The sequence below is a fragment of the Pungitius pungitius genome, chromosome 8, assembly GCF_949316345.1.
Source record: "Pungitius pungitius chromosome 8, fPunPun2.1, whole genome shotgun sequence".
Lineage (NCBI taxonomy): Eukaryota > Metazoa > Chordata > Actinopteri > Perciformes > Gasterosteidae > Pungitius > Pungitius pungitius.
The window spans coordinates 2,437,508-2,457,082 of record NC_084907.1 but is presented as its reverse complement, the minus strand read 5'-3'; the positions used below and the strand labels follow the sequence as shown (position 1 = coordinate 2,457,082).

Here is a 19,575-nt window from a genome sequence, read left to right as displayed (position 1 = left end):
AAGAAGAGAGACGAGGAAGAGGACGACGACGACGACGACGACGGCAACATGAAAGTGAGTCATGAACAGGGAGGGGGGGGGGGGGGTCACCTCGTGTCCTCTATTCTATTCATCATCCCCTAAGCTAGACGTGTCACAGGAAACCCAAACCAAAAGAGACGGACCGGTCCGATCATCGGTCACACTTCTCAAGAGGATGATGACATTTGTGATGCTTCCCTTTGAAGGAACCCAAATCGTCCGGCCAGTTGATGCACGAGTGGGGCCTGGAAGACGTCCAGTACGGCTTCTCCGAGGACGACTACAAGACCATCACCAACTACAAGGCCTTCAGCCAGTTCCTCAGGCAAGCGTTGCATCCCCCCCCCCCCCTCCCCCCCCTGTGTGCGGCTTTTCTTGTCTGTGTGTGTGTGTGTGTGTGTGTGTGTGTGTGTGCACAGCTCTGCTGTATAAAGCGTGCTCCCCACCTGGGGCCGTCTGGCCTCTTCTAAGCCTCCGCTCCGACAAAGTGGAGCAAAAGACCGCCCCCCCAACCCGCCAGCAGTCGGCTGCTTACAGGATGCGTGTGACAGCTCTGGGACGCGGCGCCCGCGACCCGATATGTTTCACGGGCCGGCGTGCCAAACCCCGAGCTGTCGGCTGACGAATTGCGAACACGACCCGAGCGCAGCGGAGCGGGGAGAACACGTCTTAAGGGGCAGTGGGACTGCCCCCCTCCCCTCCCCTCCCCCTCCCCTCCCCCTCCCCCCCCCCCCCCTAGTGCTGAGTCAAGTACAAATGACATCAACGGGAACGAAGCGTGACGTAATAAAGCTGTCCCCCCCCCCCCCCCCCCCAGGCCTCTCATTGCCAAGAAGAACCCCAAGATCCCCATGTCGAAGATGATGACGGTGCTGGGAGCAAGTGGCGCGAGTTCAGCGCCAACAACCCGTTCAAAGGCGCCTCCGCCACCGCCGTGGCCGCCGCCGTGGCCGCCGCCGTGGAAACGGTCACCGTGGCGCAGCCGCCGGCCGCGAGCGGCAGCCCGCCGGGCCCCCAGCCGGGGCCGCTCAAAAGGCCAAAACCAAAGAGGGAAAAGGTGAGTGGCCCGACATGGTGTGTGTGTTTTTTAATAACGGCGAGGGTTTGGCCCTCGGGGTCGTGACGTTGCGTGGCGTCCTCAGGACCCGGAGTGCGGAAGAGGAGCAAGTCCGCCAAGGACGCCAAGAAGAAAAGCAAGCCGAAGAAGACCAAATCGAAGGCGGGCGCGAGTGTGAAGAAGAAGAAAGCCTCCTCGGTACGTTTCCTTTTCCCCGGCGTCCTCCTCCTCCTCCTCTAATTCTCCCTCGGAGCTTCTCCGCGTCTCTGTGTTTATATTTGATGCATTCCGTGTGTTTTCAGTGGCATCAAAGACTGTTTACTGCGCCTACTCTGGAACTTTATTTAAATTCCACGTGTAGCTCTGAGCTCTTTAGTGTGTGTGTGTGTGTGTGTGCGTGTGTGTGTGTGCGTCTGCTCCTCCAGAGTGAGGAGGACTTCCTGGAGGAGTCTGACTTTGATGACATCAGCATCCACAGCGCCTCCGTGCTGTCTGACACCTCGGGGGCCGCCACCAAGAAAATGGCCCGCCGCGGGCGCAAGAAAAGGAAAAGTATGTTCACGAGCTCTGTGGTGTGTGTGTGTATGTGTGTGTGTGTGCGCGTTTACACTATCCTTCCAAAAATCCCACCTAAGTCCCTCAGAACCAGTCTGTTTGATTACGGGTAACGAGGAAATTAAAATGTTTTTTTTGTTTTTTTTTTAATGTTAAGCTTTATTTGTTTTGGGAATGTTTTCCCGAAGGCGGATGCTCCTTCTCAGCAGCTGTTGCAGTCACGCACGCACGTAGCAAATCAGAGTTTATTCACACAACGCAAAGGGCGTCTGCGTGAAAAGATAAAAGGGAACCAATGTGATAATGAAATAAGAAAAGACTGCAAACGGGGGAACAAGCCTCTCGCCTGTTGGAACAGATTCAATTAAATTCATTTTATTTTGTATGGCTCAAAATCGCAAATTACAAATTTTCCTCAGAGGGCTTTACAGTCTGTACACATGCAACATCCTCCGTCCCGAAACCCTCACATCGGCACAGGAAAAACTCCCCAAAATATGAAAAAACCCTTCAATGGGGGAAAAAAGGGGAAGAAACCTTAGTGAGAACGTCAGAGGAGGATCCCTCTCCCGGGATGGACAGACTGCAATGGATGTCACGTGTACAGAATCAACAATGTAATAGATGTACAACACATCCATAAAGAATATAATAAAGTCGGCCGAGCTACACTTAGTCACATGGTCTACCTCCCCCCATTGGCTTCTCCCTCTCTCCCCGCTCCAGAGGAGGACGGCGACGGCTACGAGACGGACCACCAAGACTACTGCGAGGTGTGCCAGCAGGGCGGCGAGATCATCCTGTGTGACACCTGCCCCCGGGCGTACCACCTGGTCTGCCTGGACCCCGAGCTGGAGAAGGCCCCCGAGGGCAAATGGAGCTGTCCGCACTGCGTGAGCGCGTTATTTCACCTGTCCACTCATTTGTTAAATGCATGCTCCTTTGGGTTTGTCGTACCGGGATTCATTAATATCCTCTTGCATCACTTTGGCCACTGGGGGAGGGAGGGGAGGGGACGGGGGGGGTGTGGGGGGGTGTTGATTTGAACTGAGCAGTGTTGAACTGTCGCTGTCGTCCCTCAGGAGAAAGAGGGCATCCAGTGGGAGGCCAAAGACGAGGAGGAGGAGGAAGAGGAGGAGCCGGCGGGCGAGGAGGAGGACGACCACATGGAGTTCTGCAGAGTGTGCAAAGACGGAGGCGAGCTGCTGTGTTGTGACACCTGTCCGTCTTCCTACCACATCCACTGCCTCAACCCGCCTCTGCCCGAGATCCCCAACGGGGAGTGGCTGTGTCCCCGCTGCATGGTGAGCTCCGCCTGCTGCTTCGTCTTCATCATCTTCCACGTGCCCAAAAACAACCCCCCCCCCCCCCCCCCCCCCCCCCCCACCGTATGGAGGAAGCAGGGTTCAATAGTTGAGCTTCACCTGTGGCTTGACGTTTCAACTTCACACATTAGGAGGATTTAATTTTCCCGTTAAATGCGTCGACCAAAAAGTCAAAAATATTCTGCTTCATTCTACTTTGTATGACATTCTAGTTCTAAAAAACGGCTTTAGTGTGTTTTGCTGATGGCTGCTTTGAACTGTGAACATTTTCTGCAATGAAAAGAGATGAATTAAGCACTTTGATGCACGTGGATTCATCCAATGCTACAATTTCTGTAATGGAACCATATGCAGATGAGCACTATATCGCCTCATTTGCACCATTAATCACATAAGTAAGTAATCAACTTGGAAAGTGTCATGGCAACTTCTATTGGTTAAATATTTGACCTCATTCACATTGTGTGCTTCCCTTAACATGACCCTTACTTTGACCCCAAAGATGCACTTGACCTCCTCTGAAACCTCCCTCACTGCCGCCATTGCTCTTTTTCTCCAGTGCCCTCCCCTCAAAGGGAAGGTCCAAAAGATTCTACACTGGACGTGGGGAGAACCGCCGCTGCCGGCCGAGCCGCCCGACGGCCCCGACGGGAGGCCGGCCGACCCGCTGGCCAACCCGCCGCCCAAGGGCCGCCCGGAGAGGGAGTTCTTCGTGAAGTGGGCCGCCCTGTCGTACTGGCACTGCTCCTGGGTCAGCGAGCTGCAGGTGAGGATTCCCCCCCGAAAGTAGGTTCCCAAAGCTCAGAGCGAGGCCCGTCGGAGTCCTCCCCGGCGCCGCCTCTTTTGTAGTTTGTCATCACACCGCAACGCGTGTTCCATTTATCCGTTTAGTCCTTTAAGTGCGCGCTGTTTCCCCGCCTCAAAACTCTCCAGACTGCGATCACTCAGCCATCCGCAGCAGTTTGAGCCGACGTCTCATTCCGCGACGCCTGAACAATTCCCCCGTGTTTTAGATTCGGCCTTTTCCCCCGCTCCGATTCATTTTCGCCTCCATCAAATCCACTGTGCAACTCTAGCTCATAGTGAATGAAATGCGCCTCAGGGCCGTGCCACGGGCGACATGACGAGGTCGTGGCAGGAGAACCTCCTTTTCCGGCCGAGGCGCGTTGACGGCTCCTGTTCCTTTTCTCTCTCTCTGCCGCGTAGCTGGAGCTGTACCACACGGTGATGTATCGCAACTACCAGCGCAAGAACGACATGGACGAGCCGCCGCCCTTCGACTACGGCTCCGGCGAGGAGGAGCTCAACAACGAGAAGAGGAAGAGCAAGGATCCCCAGTACGCCGCCATGGAGGAGCGCTTCTACCGCTACGGCATCAAACCCGAGTGGATGGTCATGCACCGGATCATCAACCACAGGTGGTTACACGCGCTCCCCACCCCCCTCGCCTTGATGGTGGTGATGATCTGGAAAGGTTTGGCGGGTTTGGTTCATCACCACATTTAAAGATGGAGACCGTTCCTCTCAGCGCAGCATGTTTCAGAATATGGGAAAAGGCCGGAGGTTTAAAAGTACATTCAGTGCGTTTTTTCAGATGTTAATGGCAGATGTTTTTTAGACGGATCCATTTCTTCGTACGATCCCAAATATATGAGATTTACTGTTTGACCCCCCCCCCCCCACCATGCAGTTTTGATAAGGACGGCGATGTGCACTACCTGATCAAGTGGAGAGACCTGCCCTACGACCAGTGCACCTGGGAGGTGGATGACTTTGACGTCCCGGACTACGAGACCCATAAAGCCACTTACTGGGACCACAGGTGGGTGGACGGCATGGACGTGATCTCACGTCTCCTGTATCAGAGTGAAGTGCTGCGGTCTCCCCTCTGGCCTGCCTTACGTCTGTGTTACCCTCTGATGACCCTCTTTGCTCACCATGTTGCTGCGATTATTTGCCAGGGAGCAAATAGTAGGGGAGGACCAACGCCCCCTGGTGGTGAAGAAAGGAAAGAAACTCAAAGAGGACCACCAGAAGAGGGAGGTCCCTCCTGATGCGCCCATCATAGATGTAAGTTGGGATGCACTTAAAGTCCCTCATTCTAATGATAAAGGTGGTTTATATTTATTATTTTATTTTGGCTGAATTGCAACTGTTTTATCCCGCAGCCAACCATCAAGTTTGAGCACCAGCCGTGGTACATCAACGCCACGGGGGGGACGCTGCACCCGTACCAGCTCGAAGGCCTGAACTGGTTGAGGTTCTCCTGGGCTCAGGGCACAGACACCATCCTGGCCGACGAGATGGGCCTCGGCAAGACGGTGCAGACCATCGTGTTCCTCTACTCGCTCTATAAGGAGGTGAGAGAGCAGCGATCAGATCGTGGCTCTCTGAGTGGATTCTTATGACGATGAAGAGCCAGAGTACAACTGGTTTAAAGGGTTAAACCAATAGCTCAGATGTTTCCCCCGGCCCTTCTCTCCCTCAGGGTCATTCCAAGGGCCCCTACCTGGTGAGCGCGCCCCTCTCCACCATCATCAACTGGGAGAGGGAATTTGAGTTGTGGGCTCCGGATTTCCACGTGGTCACGTACACCGGAGACAAGGACAGCCGGGCGATCATCCGGGAGAACGAGTTCACCTTTGAGGACAGCGCCGTGAAAACAGGCCGCAAGGTGTTTCGCATGAAGGTACCTGGCGCTCCTGCAGATACGCGCTGCCCGTGCGATTCCTCTTCACTCGACTCTGCAGAGATTCTTTTTTGTGTTTTGAAGATTTCCAAAGTGGTCTTGACTCACTGCCCCTCGTTAACCTTCCATCCAGGGCTCGACCTCAGCACCCGCCCACCCGCCAAATGCGGGTAGCACTCGACTGTGGCGGGTAGAGAAGTCACTCACTGGCCACTTTGGCCGGTCCACTTCTACTGTATATATCAACATTACTGTGGCATGAGTGCTCAGTGCAAGGCGAGGACCTGGTGGCACAGATGCAGGTGTAGGAAAACTAGCAGGGACATTACATTACATTTGAAAGGATTGTAAATGTAGTTCTTCAAGTAAATTGTAGCAATCCGTAGTCAACTTTAATTACATTAAGCCCAACAAAAATTGTGGCTAATCAAATGTCCGAGTGGCTGAGTAGCTTTGGATAACCACAGCGGCCGGTGAGCGCGAATGCTTCCGCCCCCCCTGGTCTCCATCGCGTAGAAGCAGTGAGAGCACTGGGAGCAGAGCGCTTGTCCAGTTGAATATATTGGCCTCGTCTGCCTGACTCATTGATCCTTTTATCGGACTGAGGTTTGACCACAAGGCCCCCGACCATTGTTAAACCCATCGGCGCTGTCCATGGTGCTGACGCTTTGTGACTGCGTCCAGACTTCTGTTCACTGGGCTGTTTGCTATTTTGGGGGGACCAGAAAAAACAAAACAACATAACAACATTGGCATGTGCAAGAACATGAGCATTAGCATGAGAAGTCCCCCCCCCCACATGGCGCCGCGTCTGAAATAAGCTCAACACGAGATGGATTTTGTTGCTGTTCTTCCTTTGCAGAAAGACACGCCCATCAAGTTCCACGTGCTGCTGACGTCCTACGAGCTCATCACCATAGATCAAGCCATTCTGGGCTCCATCACCTGGGCCTGCCTGGTGGTTGATGAGGCCCACAGACTGAAGAACAACCAGTCGAAGGTAAATGTGCTTCAGCGTGACGTAATCAGCGTGGATATTACCAGGGGAAAAAAAACAAGGAGCAGGAACACAGAGGAGCAAATGTTTGTGCAAAAAGGAAGTTTTCAGATGCGTTACTGCGTTCTCATTCGAGGGCGTTTGTGTTTTATCTCGTACAATGTGTCCTGTCCAGTTTTTTAGAATCCTCAACGGGTACAAGATCTACTACAAGCTGCTGCTCACTGGGACTCCTCTTCAGAACAATTTGGAGGAGCTGTTCCACCTGCTCAACTTCCTCACCCCAGAGCGCTTCAAGTAAGTCCGCCTTCTCCTGCCTTCGCCATTCTCCATCAATGCCACATCTGCATCACATGGATCCTCGGATTGATGTTGTGAATGTGTATGATGTGTACGAATATAAATTAGAAAAGAGAGGTTTTTTTTAAAGATCTTCTCGGCTTTCCATCGTTCCTTGCACAGTAACCTCGACGGCTTCCTGGAGGAGTTCGCCGACATCTCGAAGGAGGACCAGATCAAAAAGCTGCACGACCTGCTGGGCCCTCACATGCTCAGAAGGCTCAAGGTGGACGTCTTCAAGAACATGCCTTCAAAGACAGAGCTGATCGTCAGAGTGGAGCTCAGCCCCATGCAAAAGTAAGCACGAAAAGAGCGATTGATGTTGTCCAGTTTCTCTGATATATACATCAGCTTTTTAGTTATTTTCAGATTAAAAAAAAAGAAAACCATGAAGAATTTATTTTGCTTTTGGGAAGTTTCATCTGTCGTTTGTCGCTTGTTTCTCACACAAAAGCTCAATTATCCCGATTCCATCCGACTTCTGACCCGCAGGAAATATTACAAGTTTATTTTGACGCGGAATTTCGAGGCTCTGAACTCCAAAGGTGGAGGGAACCAAGTGTCCCTGCTCAACATTATGATGGACCTGAAGAAGTGCTGCAACCATCCCTACCTGTTCCCCGTGGCTGCCGTGGTGAAGCACAGTTCAATACTCAGCTGTAAAAGTAGTGTTCCTATATTTTTCCAGTCGACGCCTGGATTCATTCCTTTATTCTTCTGTGTCTTTGCAGGAAGCACCTGTGCAATCCAACGGCTCGTATGATGGGAACCAGCTGGTGAAGTCCTCAGGAAAACTGACGCTGCTTCAGAAAATGCTGAAGAAGCTCAAAGATGAAGGACACAGAGTCCTCATCTTCTCTCAGGTAGCAGTCGGATAGCTTTAATGGGTTTATATCTATTCAAATGGCATCTCAGTTGTTGGGTGGTCTCCAAACAAAGATCACGTTGTTTCCCGTTTCCTTTTTACATGTTTTTTTTTAATCGCAGCAACATAAAGCCCTCATTGCAACTTTCTGATAGATGACGAAGATGCTGGATCTGCTTGAGGATTTCCTGGAGTTCGAGGGTTATAAATATGAACGCATTGATGGGGGCATCACTGGAGGCCTCAGGCAGGAGGCCATTGACCGCTTCAACGGTGAGTTGGTCCATTCAGGGTCCGTCCCGTGTGAGTCCTGTTCTTCTTCTTCTTCTTCTTCTACGCGGCCTTCAGGCGCCCTCAAAACGCACGCACGCCGCTTTTGTTTCCCTCCGCCGCAGCACCGGGCGCTCAGCAGTTCTGCTTCCTGCTGTCCACGCGGGCCGGAGGCCTCGGCATCAACCTGGCGAGCGCCGACACCGTCGTCATCTACGACTCCGACTGGAATCCTCACAACGACATCCAGGTGCGAGACTTTCCAACCGACCCTTTGGCCTTGACCTGCAGATTGCGAGAGAACGGATGCTGCGTTCAAGGCGGCTTGATTATTTTGACATTTGCATGCAGAACAAAAAAAAAAGGGACATTCCATTGTTCAGCAGCCGTCTCGCTGGGTTTTAGTTTATTTCCTGTCGGCCTCTTTCCCTTCTCGCAGGCTTTCAGCAGAGCGCATCGCATCGGGCAAAACAGGAAGGTGATGATCTACCGCTTCGTGACGCGGGGCTCAGTGGAGGAGCGCATCACTCAGGTGGCCAAGAGGAAGATGATGCTGACCCACCTGGTGGTGCGGCCCGGCCTCGGCTCCAAAACGGGCTCCATGTCCAAACAAGAACTGGACGACATCCTCAAGTTCGGCACCGAGGAGCTTTTCAAAGATGAGATGGAGGCCGCGCGGGCCATGGGTGCGTCCTTCAAGCCGCTTCGACCGCGCCGACTGTCCGGAGCATTTCTTATTTGTTGCGTTATTGGTGTTTAATTAAAATGAATGAAGCCAAACTACGGTACTCTGGAGGCTTGGCCGGTAGTTTGTGCTAAATGAACACATGAAAGTCTCGACGCTTCAGATACGGACGTAAGAGCTTCTCTTCCAACAGGCGACAACAAAGAGGGGGAGGAGGGCAATGTGATCCACTACGACGACGACGCCATCTCCAAGCTGCTGGACCGCAGCCAGGACGCCACCGAAGACACGGAGATCCAGAACATGAACGAGTACCTGAGCTCCTTCAAGGTGGCTCAGTACGTGGTGAAAGAAGAGGACGGAGAGGTGAGGATGTGGAGAGGAGACGTCGTGTGTTGTGAAAGGCATCATTAGATGAGTAAAGAATGCACATTTTGTTCAATGTTCAACGACGTTGGAAGTGTTTGGAAGGCCTGGAGAGTAACTGCGTTGGTCTTTAATGACCAAACTCACAGGCTGCGTTTTATTTCACGGTTCGAACCGGAGCCACTTAAATATTCCCAAAGTCATTTAGGAAAAATACTGCAAGCTGAAAGGTGATCGTTTCTTGCCCAGATGATCAAAGAATAACCGTTTGTCACGTGTTGATCGCCACAATGGATCCGGTGTCCTCTGTTCCACACGCTCCGGCTAAAGGTCACCATGTTTCCTCTCTGTGTCCACGCGCAGGAGGAGCCGGAGCGGGAGATCATCAAGCAGGAGGAGAACGTGGACCCGGACTACTGGGAGAAGCTCCTTCGGCACCACTACGAGCAGCAGCAGGAGGATCTGGCCCGCAACCTCGGCAAAGGCAAACGCATCCGGAAGCAGGTCAACTACAACGACACCACCCAGGAGGACCAAGGTAGGCCCGTCAGGGCTCGACCTCAGTGATTCAGTTAACGCATGGAATACGCACCGTGAAAGGCACCTGTCGATCCAAAGTTAGCCCCACCCCATTGACTAAATGAATAAAAGAGAGCAGTAGAGTCTTATTCCCATCGAGCTCTTTGCTTTGCTCCGTTCAGATAACACTGGATCCCCTCTCTAAAGGCTTCACTTCCATGGTACATCACGCATTTATACAGTTTTTTTTTTTATAGTTCATCTAAACTAGTTGGACGTCTAAGAGTCCTGATTTCCAGAGTTCAACAGTAGCCCATCGACCCCCCTAAAGCACCCTCTAAAGTCTAAAGTGACGGTCTGCAGAGTGGTCCACTCTCACCGCACTCCCCCGATGGCCAACGAGTGTGGTCTGTGGTAACCCGCAGTGCCACGGCGCCCCCAGGTGGCCACCGACGGAAGCGACCGCAATGTACTGTTTCTGTGTGATGTGTTGCTCAGAGTGGCAGGATGATCTTTCAGACAATCAGTCGGAGTACTCCGTGGGGTCCGAGGACGAGGACGAAGATTTCGAGGAGCGGCCTGAAGGTAGGTAGCGGGAAAAAGAAAAGGAAAAAATACCACAACACAACTCGGCGTGGGGATGCGCGCTGCAGGGAGGTCCTTCTCACCAGTTTTGCTTGGCAGGTGGACGCAGACAGTCTCGTAGGCAGATGAAGAATGAGAAGGACAAACCCCTGCCGCCCCTGCTGGCACGAGTCGGGGGAAGCATCGAGGTACGAGTGCACACTAAACGCTGCGGGACACGTGCGGGGGACGGGAAGGTGATGATTCTCTCGTGCTACGAATTGTCCGCCTGAAGCCGTTTTCTTCTCGTCCCAAGGTCCTGGGGTTCAACGCCCGCCAGAGGAAGGCCTTCCTCAACGCCATCATGCGCTGGGGAATGCCGCCTCAAGACGCTTTCAACTCGCACTGGCTGGTCAGAGACCTGAGAGGGAAGAGCGAGCGCGAGTTCAGGTGAGGCCTCGGAACGCACCGCAACCCGCGAGAAACTCCCAGTTACAGTTTTTTGTTTCATCCAGCGGAGATACGGCGGCTCTGGGCTGTTCCATTTGCTCCTCACATTTAATTGGTTAGCCCCAGGGGCAGAGCTCCAGAATGCTCATATAAAGTTGGTGAAGGTTCGACTTTTCCAGTTTCAGTGTTACTTCAGTTCAGAAAGCAGCAGAGCCAGATGTTCCGTCCATAGTTATTGAGGGCTGTGTCTGGTGCATTGAAGCACCCGCTCACGTGGTGTCGGGGAGCTCTGGGTTTTGATTTGTTCAGCCAAGTTAAGCACAAATTCAAGTTATCGGAACTTTAACTTGCAGCCTGGTGTTGGCGGTCGTAAACCACAGAGGAATCCCTCTGGTCACATGTTGTCCCTTTTTTCCCCTCCAGGGCCTACGTGTCTCTGTTCATGAGGCATCTATGTGAGCCGGGGGCGGACGGAGCAGAGACCTTTGCCGACGGAGTCCCACGCGAGGGGCTGTCTCGTCAGCATGTCCTCACCCGGATCGGCGTCATGTCCCTCGTCAGGAAAAAAGTGAGACACCTTGTTCTGCAGGGGGCACCTTCCCATGTGGCTCATTAATACTCTACAAGTTTGTGTGTAAGGTCATAGGAATGCTTTTAGTAATTTGTAGTTTCAAACTGGTGATTCACTAAATCTGGGCTCTTGTCTGGTAAATAATTTAGCAAATCTTTTGTGTGAATTGGTTGCACGACTTTTCCGCACTGCAGTCAACCATGAAGCTAACGCTGGCTAAATGCTACCATTCGGTATCAGGCCTACTAGCTCAACACAATTTAGTCATAAAGCCTTATATTATTGCCACGTTTCTTGCATTATGTATCATAATGGATCATACATCACCTTAACATGCTAATCGTAGCTTTGCATGTTTTCTAAGTTACAATACAGCTACAATCAACTACTGTAATTTGATGTGCAATCCGTCCGTTTCTTTCTTTTGTTTTGGAAACATTAGTCACATTCATCTTTGTGTCCAGCTGCTCAGCGACTGTAGATGGAAATGAGCTAAATAAGACATCTCTATTAGCATGAGATTCATGTTTATTAATTAACATTTATTGCATTTATGGTGACAAATGTCCTCTCCACAGTTGAACCGATCCATTTTCTTTTTTTTCTTTTTTTTTCTTCGTAGGTGCAAGAGTTCGAGCACGTCAACGGGAAGCTGAGCTCCCCGGATCTGATCCCCATCGGCATGGAGCTGAAGAAACTGACCGAGAGTTTGTCTTCTGACCCCAACACGCCTGTGCCTGCCAGCCCGGTCGCCACGCAGCCCGGAACGCCCGTCCCCCCAGGTCAGAGCCGAGAGCCCATCGCGGTGCCTTTCTATCCCGGTGAACCTCGTGTTTAGAAACATTTGAGTTGCTCTTTTTCTGGGGCCCGCAGAGAAGACCGAGTGTCCCCCGGGGGCCGCTGAGGACAAGGACTCCGCGGAGCAAGATAGCAAGAAACTCTCTGAGCAGGAAGTGAGTGGTTTTTTTTTTCTCACGCCATCCATCACTGTCAAACCTGCTGCCCTTTATTGTCTCACCCGTCCTTAACAGCGCGTCTCGTCGTCCTCCAGGAGACGCATCTGACAAACACCTTTTTAACTCCCCCACCGTTTCCCCCCCCTCTTCTCCCCTTTTTTTTTTTTCTACCTCAGCAGTCTTCTTCCGGCGCAGAGCCGGCGCCGGGACCCGAGAAAGCACCCGACAGCGAGGAGGGCAAGGCCGGCCCGGAGGAGAGGGACGGAGGCGAGAGGGACGGAGGCGAGTCGCCCTCCGCCCGGACGGAGCCGGCTGCCGTCGGCAGGGAGCCGGCGTCCAGCCGCGCCTCGCCCACAGGTCAGCGGGGGGCGCCGCGCGTCCGCCTACTGCGTTTCTAGCGGGGGCCGTGCCTTCTGTGATCGGGTTCTTTTCTTCGTCCGCAGCGGATCCCCTCAAAGACGCGCAGAAGCCCTCAGAGAAGGGAGATGCCGACTCTTCTCTGGCAAAGACTGAAGACAAGGAAAATAAGCCAGGTATTCCTTTCTTTTTTTTTCTTTGCCAAGCAAAGGAACGTTGAGTCGTGGTTTTGTTGATTTTGCTTCCGCGCGGGTTTCAGACGATCTGAAGGGTGACGATGCGCTAGAGGGCCGTTTGAATGGGGACAAAGACACTTTGGACGAGACGGATGAGAGCAGAAAGGAGGACAGAAATGGATACAAAGCCAAGTTCATGTTCAATATCGCCGACGGAGGTTTTACAGGTAAGAATGAGTCTGACTTTTGATCATCTACCCAAAAAACAAACCCAGATTGTGTGTGAATGGCAGGAATGAGACGGAGCTGTTGTGATGTCGTTTAGCGAGACAAATGAATCCACTTTAGATTGAAATTCTCTCCCCATTTAAAAAATGAATAACAGAAGGACCCCGTGGGACTCGCATCCGCGTCTTGTGTTTGGCTATTTGTTCCTTTTTAATGCACTTTTTTGTGCTCTCGTGTGTGCGCTGTGTCGTGAATCTTGTTTTGTGTTGTTAACGCGCTCCTCCTCCTTCTCTTCGCCTCCCCCTTTTTTGCGCCGGCAGAGCTGCACACCCTCTGGCAGACGGAGGAGCGAGCGGCGCTGTCTTCCGGAAAGATGCTCGACATCTGGCACCGCCGCCACGACTACTGGCTTTTAGCGGGCATCGTAACGTATCCTCCGAGCGGCGTACGAGGCGACGGGCGTCCCGCAGCAGAGTGGTGCTTGTTTTTTTTTCCCCCCGCCGTGACTTTCCCTTGACCTTTAACCCGCCTCTCAGGCACGGCTACGCCCGCTGGCAGGACATCCAGAACGACCCGCGCTACGCCATCCTCAACGAGCCCTTCAAGACGGAGATACACAAGGGCAACTACCTGGAGATGAAGAACAAGTTCCTGGCTCGGCGCTTCAAGGCAGTCCCACGTCTCGCATAATTACAAATAATTCAAGGATTAAAGGACTTGTTTTTATCTAAATACAAATTGTGTGTGTGTGTGTGTGTGTGTGTGTGTGTGTGTGTGTGTGTAGCTGTTGGAGCAGGCGCTGGTGATCGAGGAGCAGTTGAGGCGGGCGGCGTACCTGAACATGACGCAGGACCCCGGCCACCCGGCCATGGCCCTCAACACCCGCTTCGCCGAGGTGGAATGCCTGGCAGAGTCCCACCAGCACCTGTCCAAGGAGTCGCTGGCCGGGAACAAACCCGCCAACGCCGTGCTGCACAAAGGTCTGAGGTCCAAGGGGGGGGGTCCTTGATTGATGACATGATCAGTGGCCGTGTCAAACATGCATTTGCATGCAACTGTTCTCACCTCTCACAGCATATTTTGCATTTTTGTGTTCTGTCTGTTGTTCGTCAGACCCCCCCCCCCCCCCCCCCCCCGTGTTTCAAAATAAAGTGAAATAAAAACATGGATCCGGACTGTAAATGGAGGGCGAAAGGAGTCATTGCACAACGATTTGTGCAGAGCGTCTGACCCGGAGGCTTCGTTTCGTGATTCACCCTCAACACGTGTTCACACATGTTTATTCATCTGTTAGTGCAACATTTCATGGCATCTCATTCCTGGCAGCTGTTCATTTCAGGCTCTGGATCACACCATTATCCTTTCTTTTTTTTAATTGATTTGAGTACACAAGTATTTTTGTCTTAAATGGCCTGTGTGTGTGTGTGTCCTCTTGCAGTGCTGAACCAGCTGGAGGAGCTTCTGAGTGACATGAAAGCCGACGTGACCCGACTGCCCAACATGCTGTCCAGGATCCCGCCGGTGTCGGCCCGCCTGCAGATGTCCGAGAGGAGCATCCTGAGCCGCCTCACCAGCCGAGGCAGCGAGCCCCCGCCGCAGCAGGTGAGGCGGGACGCGCTCCCCCCCCCCTCCCACCCCCCCCCACGGGGTCCGGGTGGCTTCAGGGGTCGAGTTCCTCGTCACATACGAGCCCCTCTTTTAGTGTGCAGCTCTCTCCCTGATGGGCCGGACTTGGCCGGGTACCACGGTGCGGGGTCCGGGAGCTGGCGAAGGAACCGATGGTTGAGGGCCGAGTGATTTCTGGGAAAATAAAAGGCCGCGGCGGAAACACTTTGAAGTGCAGCCGCATTATTACTTCAAAAAAAAAAAAAAAAAAATAAAAAAAACCTGCAGAGACTCCAACTCCTCATCTCCCACCGACGAGTTTCCCCTGGTGGAATGATGAGAGTCTCCCTTAAGTTGTTTACTCGCTGCGCGTCGGCCCCTGGAGGGGGGGGAGGGGGGGGGGGGGGGGTTATGGATTGTCTCATTACTTTCATCTCCCCTGCACCTGTTCTCCAGAGTTCGCCCCGGCTCTTTTATTCTCGGTTTTCAGCGAAGCAGCGCGTTTGTTCGTTCCCTCACACTGTGCCTTTTTCTTTTTTTTCCTCCCTCCCCCGGTTGCTGTGCCAACCGTTCCTGTAACCACGGAAACAGTCTGATTTGCGCTTTTTTTTCTGGGGTTTCGCCGCCGTTTGCTGAACGCTGGCTAAATGTTTAATAGGAGAATCGAAAGTCTTCCTTCTAATTATTACCCTTATTATTATTATTGTGTTTGATGCTCAGCCTTTTAGCCAGGGGGGGTTCGGCTGCTCCCAGATGTACAGCAGCAGCTTTGCTGGAGGATTCAGAGGACCGGGCGGTCAGCCCATGGTCAACTACAGCCAGATGCCCCTGGGACCCTACGTCAGCGGTAAGCCTCGGCCTTCACACAGTAGAGTAGTGAACTTAAACCGTGCTATTTGCTAATTGAAATGAAAAGGTCAGGTGACATAAATGAATCGAGGACATTTCACACAACTGGCAGATGCGAATGTGGATGACTGAATTTGATGTGAGGCGCGGTGAAATTGAAGCATCATTCTGGTTTGTTGCAACTTCAACCTGTCGTCATGTTTGTGATCGTCTCTATCTGCAATGAATCTGGAGGCGTCTCAAACCCAGTTATCTTATCAGCCCACGCAGAAGCCAGATAGGTGGTGAAACACCAGCATTCAGACATGTTTTGCACGAACCCCCCCCCCCCTGGTGAGCCAAACTTATTTGAGTAATAATTCCACTTCCTTTTGTTTTCTCTTCCAAACTGTCCTATCTATCACAGCTAACAGACCGACGTCCTTATTCGACTTTGACCTATCTTACTTACCTTAGTTGCATACACAATGAGGGTTTGCAGACGTTTTGGGTATGCTCACTTTTCCGTTTTTGTTTTTTACAAGATTCTGAAGTTAAATGTGCTTTGTTCTGTTTGAAAACCACTGCATCAACACATTGTATATATGCCATAATTCTCACATCAATAATGTCAAGAAGAAGTAAACGTGCTGAGTGGAAACGGAGCGCTCGGATATTAAAGGCTGTCTCCTCTCTTCAGTGTCCTCTAACGGGCCCCCGCCCCCTTCAAGCCATCTGGACAAGAAGTCCCTGGACTGCTTGAGAGACGTGAGCACGCCTGACCTCAAGTCGGGCAAACCTAGTGATGTCATCTGCATTGAGGACTAGGCCGGCTCTGTGAGACTGACCCGGGGTCACAAAGCCCCCGGGATGAGGGATGGGGGGGGTGGAATCGATGTGGACGACAGCCGCCGCCGCGTCCTCCTCTTTCTCCTGCCCCCCTCCCCCTCCTGACTTCAGACCCGACTCTTTTGATTAATGCAGGTGTTTCCATCTTGACGATTGCACTTTTATCTCTCCGGGGGGGGGGGGGTCCCGTAGAAATGCCTCAGCGGGTGTCTGCTTTTTTTCCGTGGCTGGAGGACCAGGACTCTCATTCCTCCCGGGCCTCGCGTGGCGTACGGGGCCAGGCTCCGGCTGGTTGCCATGACGATGGACTTTTGCACGGGGGGGCTCCTCTCCGTTGTGCTCGCATCATTCTGCCCGTACGCTGTACACTGTGACTGCGACCCACACGGAGCCCAGGACGCCTTCAGTCATCGTTGGATGGGAGATCGTTTGTTTGTTTCCCCCTCCCCCCCCCCCCCCCCCGAAGGCCATTATTGCTACTTTAAATGAGTATTTGTTTCGTCATTCATGTAGTAACCAGTGGATAAAATATTGATTTGAGAGCATTGAAATCTATTATCATGTATGCAGTAGCTGTACGCAGTCTGAATCCTCTAAAGACTTGACACCCACTCGTCATTTTGAGAAGGCAACCTGTGAGGGGGGGGGGGTTGTTCTTCCTGTACTGTGTATATACTCAGAGACTGCTGCTCATTTTACCTCACACACTTCTAGTATTGGCGAAACAACTTGGACGGAGGAAAAATCAGAAGCCCGGCTTGCAGAGACGAAAGAGCTGCGTGGGTCGCGACGCCCCCCCCCGCATCATTAAATGCATTTCAGAGAAGTATTTCTGTGTACGGTAGAATATCTGTGATTGTTGTTATATTTGAATGTCCGTAGTGGCTGTAGAGCTTGACCCCCCCCCCCCCCCCTGGGCCGGGGACCAGTGGGACTGCACTAAAGACAGGAGCTCGCCTGGTCCACACAAGCAGGGCTTCAATGTTCTCACTTACATCCTTCCCTTCTCCGTTAGAACGGAACCGGAACGTTGAGCTGAACACGGGTCACTTTAAATTCTGGTTATTGTCGCGAAATGAGCTTTTTGTTCGCTTCTCTTTGCGTTGGGGTAAAACTACGACGTGTTCGGTCACTCTGTGCCATTAAAGAAGATTAAAAGGAGAAGATTCAGTATGAATATTTGACTCTCTGCTCCAGAGGAACAAGGTTGCACAGCATTAACTCTTTAGACGACGTCTCCATCTCGCTGCCTATTACTTTGATGGGGCGAAGACACTTTTGCATCTTGTCCATTGCACCTGTTGCTACTACGTGCTAAAGGTGGCGGCGCGCCATGTGAAGCGGTCTTTTATAAATTGAAGCTTACTGCATTTGCTTTTATATGAAGGCATTGATCGAATGTTTGGACTAAAAGTGCCCAGGTTTTATCTTTTTTTTTTTTTTTTTTCCTCCAAAGACGAGGGGCATTAACCTGCGTTGTTCCAGCACTCGTTTGTCGGCATGACGATAATCTGAACTGAAGAGGTGGTGTTGTACAGAGTGGGCGAGCGTATTTTCTTACTCTCCTTTTGCAAACTTCAAATGGTCGTTCCAAAGGTGGCCAAACCTGCGAAACAAGTTTTTACTGAACGGACCGTGAAGTGCGTCCCGTGCGCTTGTGTCCGCTCTTCTGTTGGTGTTTAATCAGTGCTGGTTTCCTTCATCGCGTCAACGTTCCCGCCATCGATCGACCGCCACGCGGAACAGGTTGCTCGACAGACAGAACCTCAGAAACATGTAAATACTTGAAAGATTTTTTTTCATTTTTTTTTTCAGAGATACGTCTCATAGAGATTTATGTATCCAACTGGAAGAAAAATAAAACAAGATGAATGACGACGTCGAAAAACACAAAACTCCACAATGAAATGCAATCAAACTGAAGTCAGTATGAATGTAATGGCTGTTATTAAAAAAAACAAGGCTTCAGTCTAATATTATAAATATGTTAACAATGTATGTACATGCTTATTAACACGGCTTCAGAAGCTACCAAAAGACCCTGAGAAAAGGCACCTTTGCTGCAGCGAATGCGAAGCATGTGAAGTGTTTGACGCTTCACTTTGGGGGGGCGGTAGTGTGACAACCAGCTCCCAGCAGTGTTCATGGTTCCCTTATTTGTGCTGTATAGCATTTGAATGATTAACAACAAAAAAAAGTGAATTGTCATCTTTTTATTTGTATTCTGTGTATTTGTTCAATGTGTTTTAATAAATCTTCTGGACAACGGTTAACGGCGTGTGATCGTCTCCGCGCACCAACAAAGAGCCCCCCCCCCCCCGTTCAGCTCGGTACCATGTGACCTCGTCACCAACTGCACACGTCGGCAGGGTTGTAAATGTGATTAAGAGTCCGAAATAGAATCCCCGGAGTAATGAGGGAAAATAGCAAAAGCAAACAGGCCGTTGACAGAGAATTCACAAACAAGAAGCCCGAAAAAAAATACTGAACAATTAAGGAATTCATTCTTGAGTTTTTCCCCTTTCAGCACAGACTTTAGTTCCAGATGTGTAACGTTATATCTATATCTATATGCTACGTTCTGCCCCCCCATTACATATTCATTATATATCAGGTCTTCATTTTGTGACATTTCACCCCGGTCACAATAAAGTCAAAAAGAGGTCTGCTGTGTAACTAAATAATGGATCCACCGAGAAATGAACAGGCAACAAACAAATTCTGAAGTACTTAGGGCCTCTGACCCAAAGTACTGAACCAGACCCAAACTAAAAGAGTAGCAACAGGCTGTTTGTTCAAACTCCAGCATCTTTTAGAGGTGGGGGGATCATCTCTGTTACTAGTTTTGCATCAGTAAAAGCGATTAAATATCCGTATTTTGATGTATTTTTCTAAAGTTGGATACGAGCTGGTTTGTTTAAAGGTTAATAAAGCTACATAATAACAGTTAAACTGATGATGTCATGAACTGCTTTTACATTTATTTATTTATTTATATATTATTTTATTTGTTATACCAAGGCTGATATTCCATTTCTTGAGAGCTGACATTAGTGTTTTTCTTAACATTACTTACAATATGATATTATCATTTATGTAGAATAATTTGTATGTGAAGAAACAAATGAACACGGCCCTCACTTCGTTTTGATAGAATATTGTGCCATGTGTTTTTGGTTTTTTCAGGACATCCCACAATAAAATTATTTCATTTTAGGGTGCACACATAACTTCCTGTTTAAATAAAGATTATAGTAATATAAGATGTATTTTTATTTTATAGGTTTAATCATATGTGTCACA

The 19,575-nt window shown here is 51.0% G+C and overlaps 1 protein-coding gene across 1 annotated transcript; it reads left to right on the top strand.

The window, feature by feature from the left end:
• Positions 1–6: 6 nt before the first annotated feature.
• chd5 (chromodomain helicase DNA binding protein 5) lies at positions 7–18,545 on the top strand. The gene is given in 40 exon segments (XM_062563786.1): positions 7–54; positions 228–346; positions 839–897; positions 900–1,049; positions 1,052–1,078; positions 1,164–1,276; positions 1,504–1,630; positions 2,360–2,526; positions 2,716–2,937; positions 3,518–3,724; positions 4,165–4,376; positions 4,649–4,780; positions 4,920–5,028; positions 5,127–5,318; positions 5,447–5,647; positions 6,510–6,647; positions 6,820–6,941; positions 7,107–7,280; positions 7,476–7,617; positions 7,715–7,846; positions 8,004–8,121; positions 8,244–8,368; positions 8,558–8,804; positions 8,997–9,169; positions 9,533–9,707; positions 10,187–10,273; positions 10,373–10,461; positions 10,569–10,702; positions 11,126–11,270; positions 11,896–12,055; positions 12,147–12,226; positions 12,406–12,586; positions 12,673–12,762; positions 12,846–12,989; positions 13,311–13,419; positions 13,527–13,659; positions 13,775–13,970; positions 14,429–14,592; positions 15,316–15,442; positions 16,124–18,545. Coding segments are annotated over 40 exon segments (5,556 nt in total). The 5' UTR covers positions 7–48; the 3' UTR covers positions 16,252–18,545.
• Positions 18,546–19,575: the final 1,030 nt, after the last annotated feature.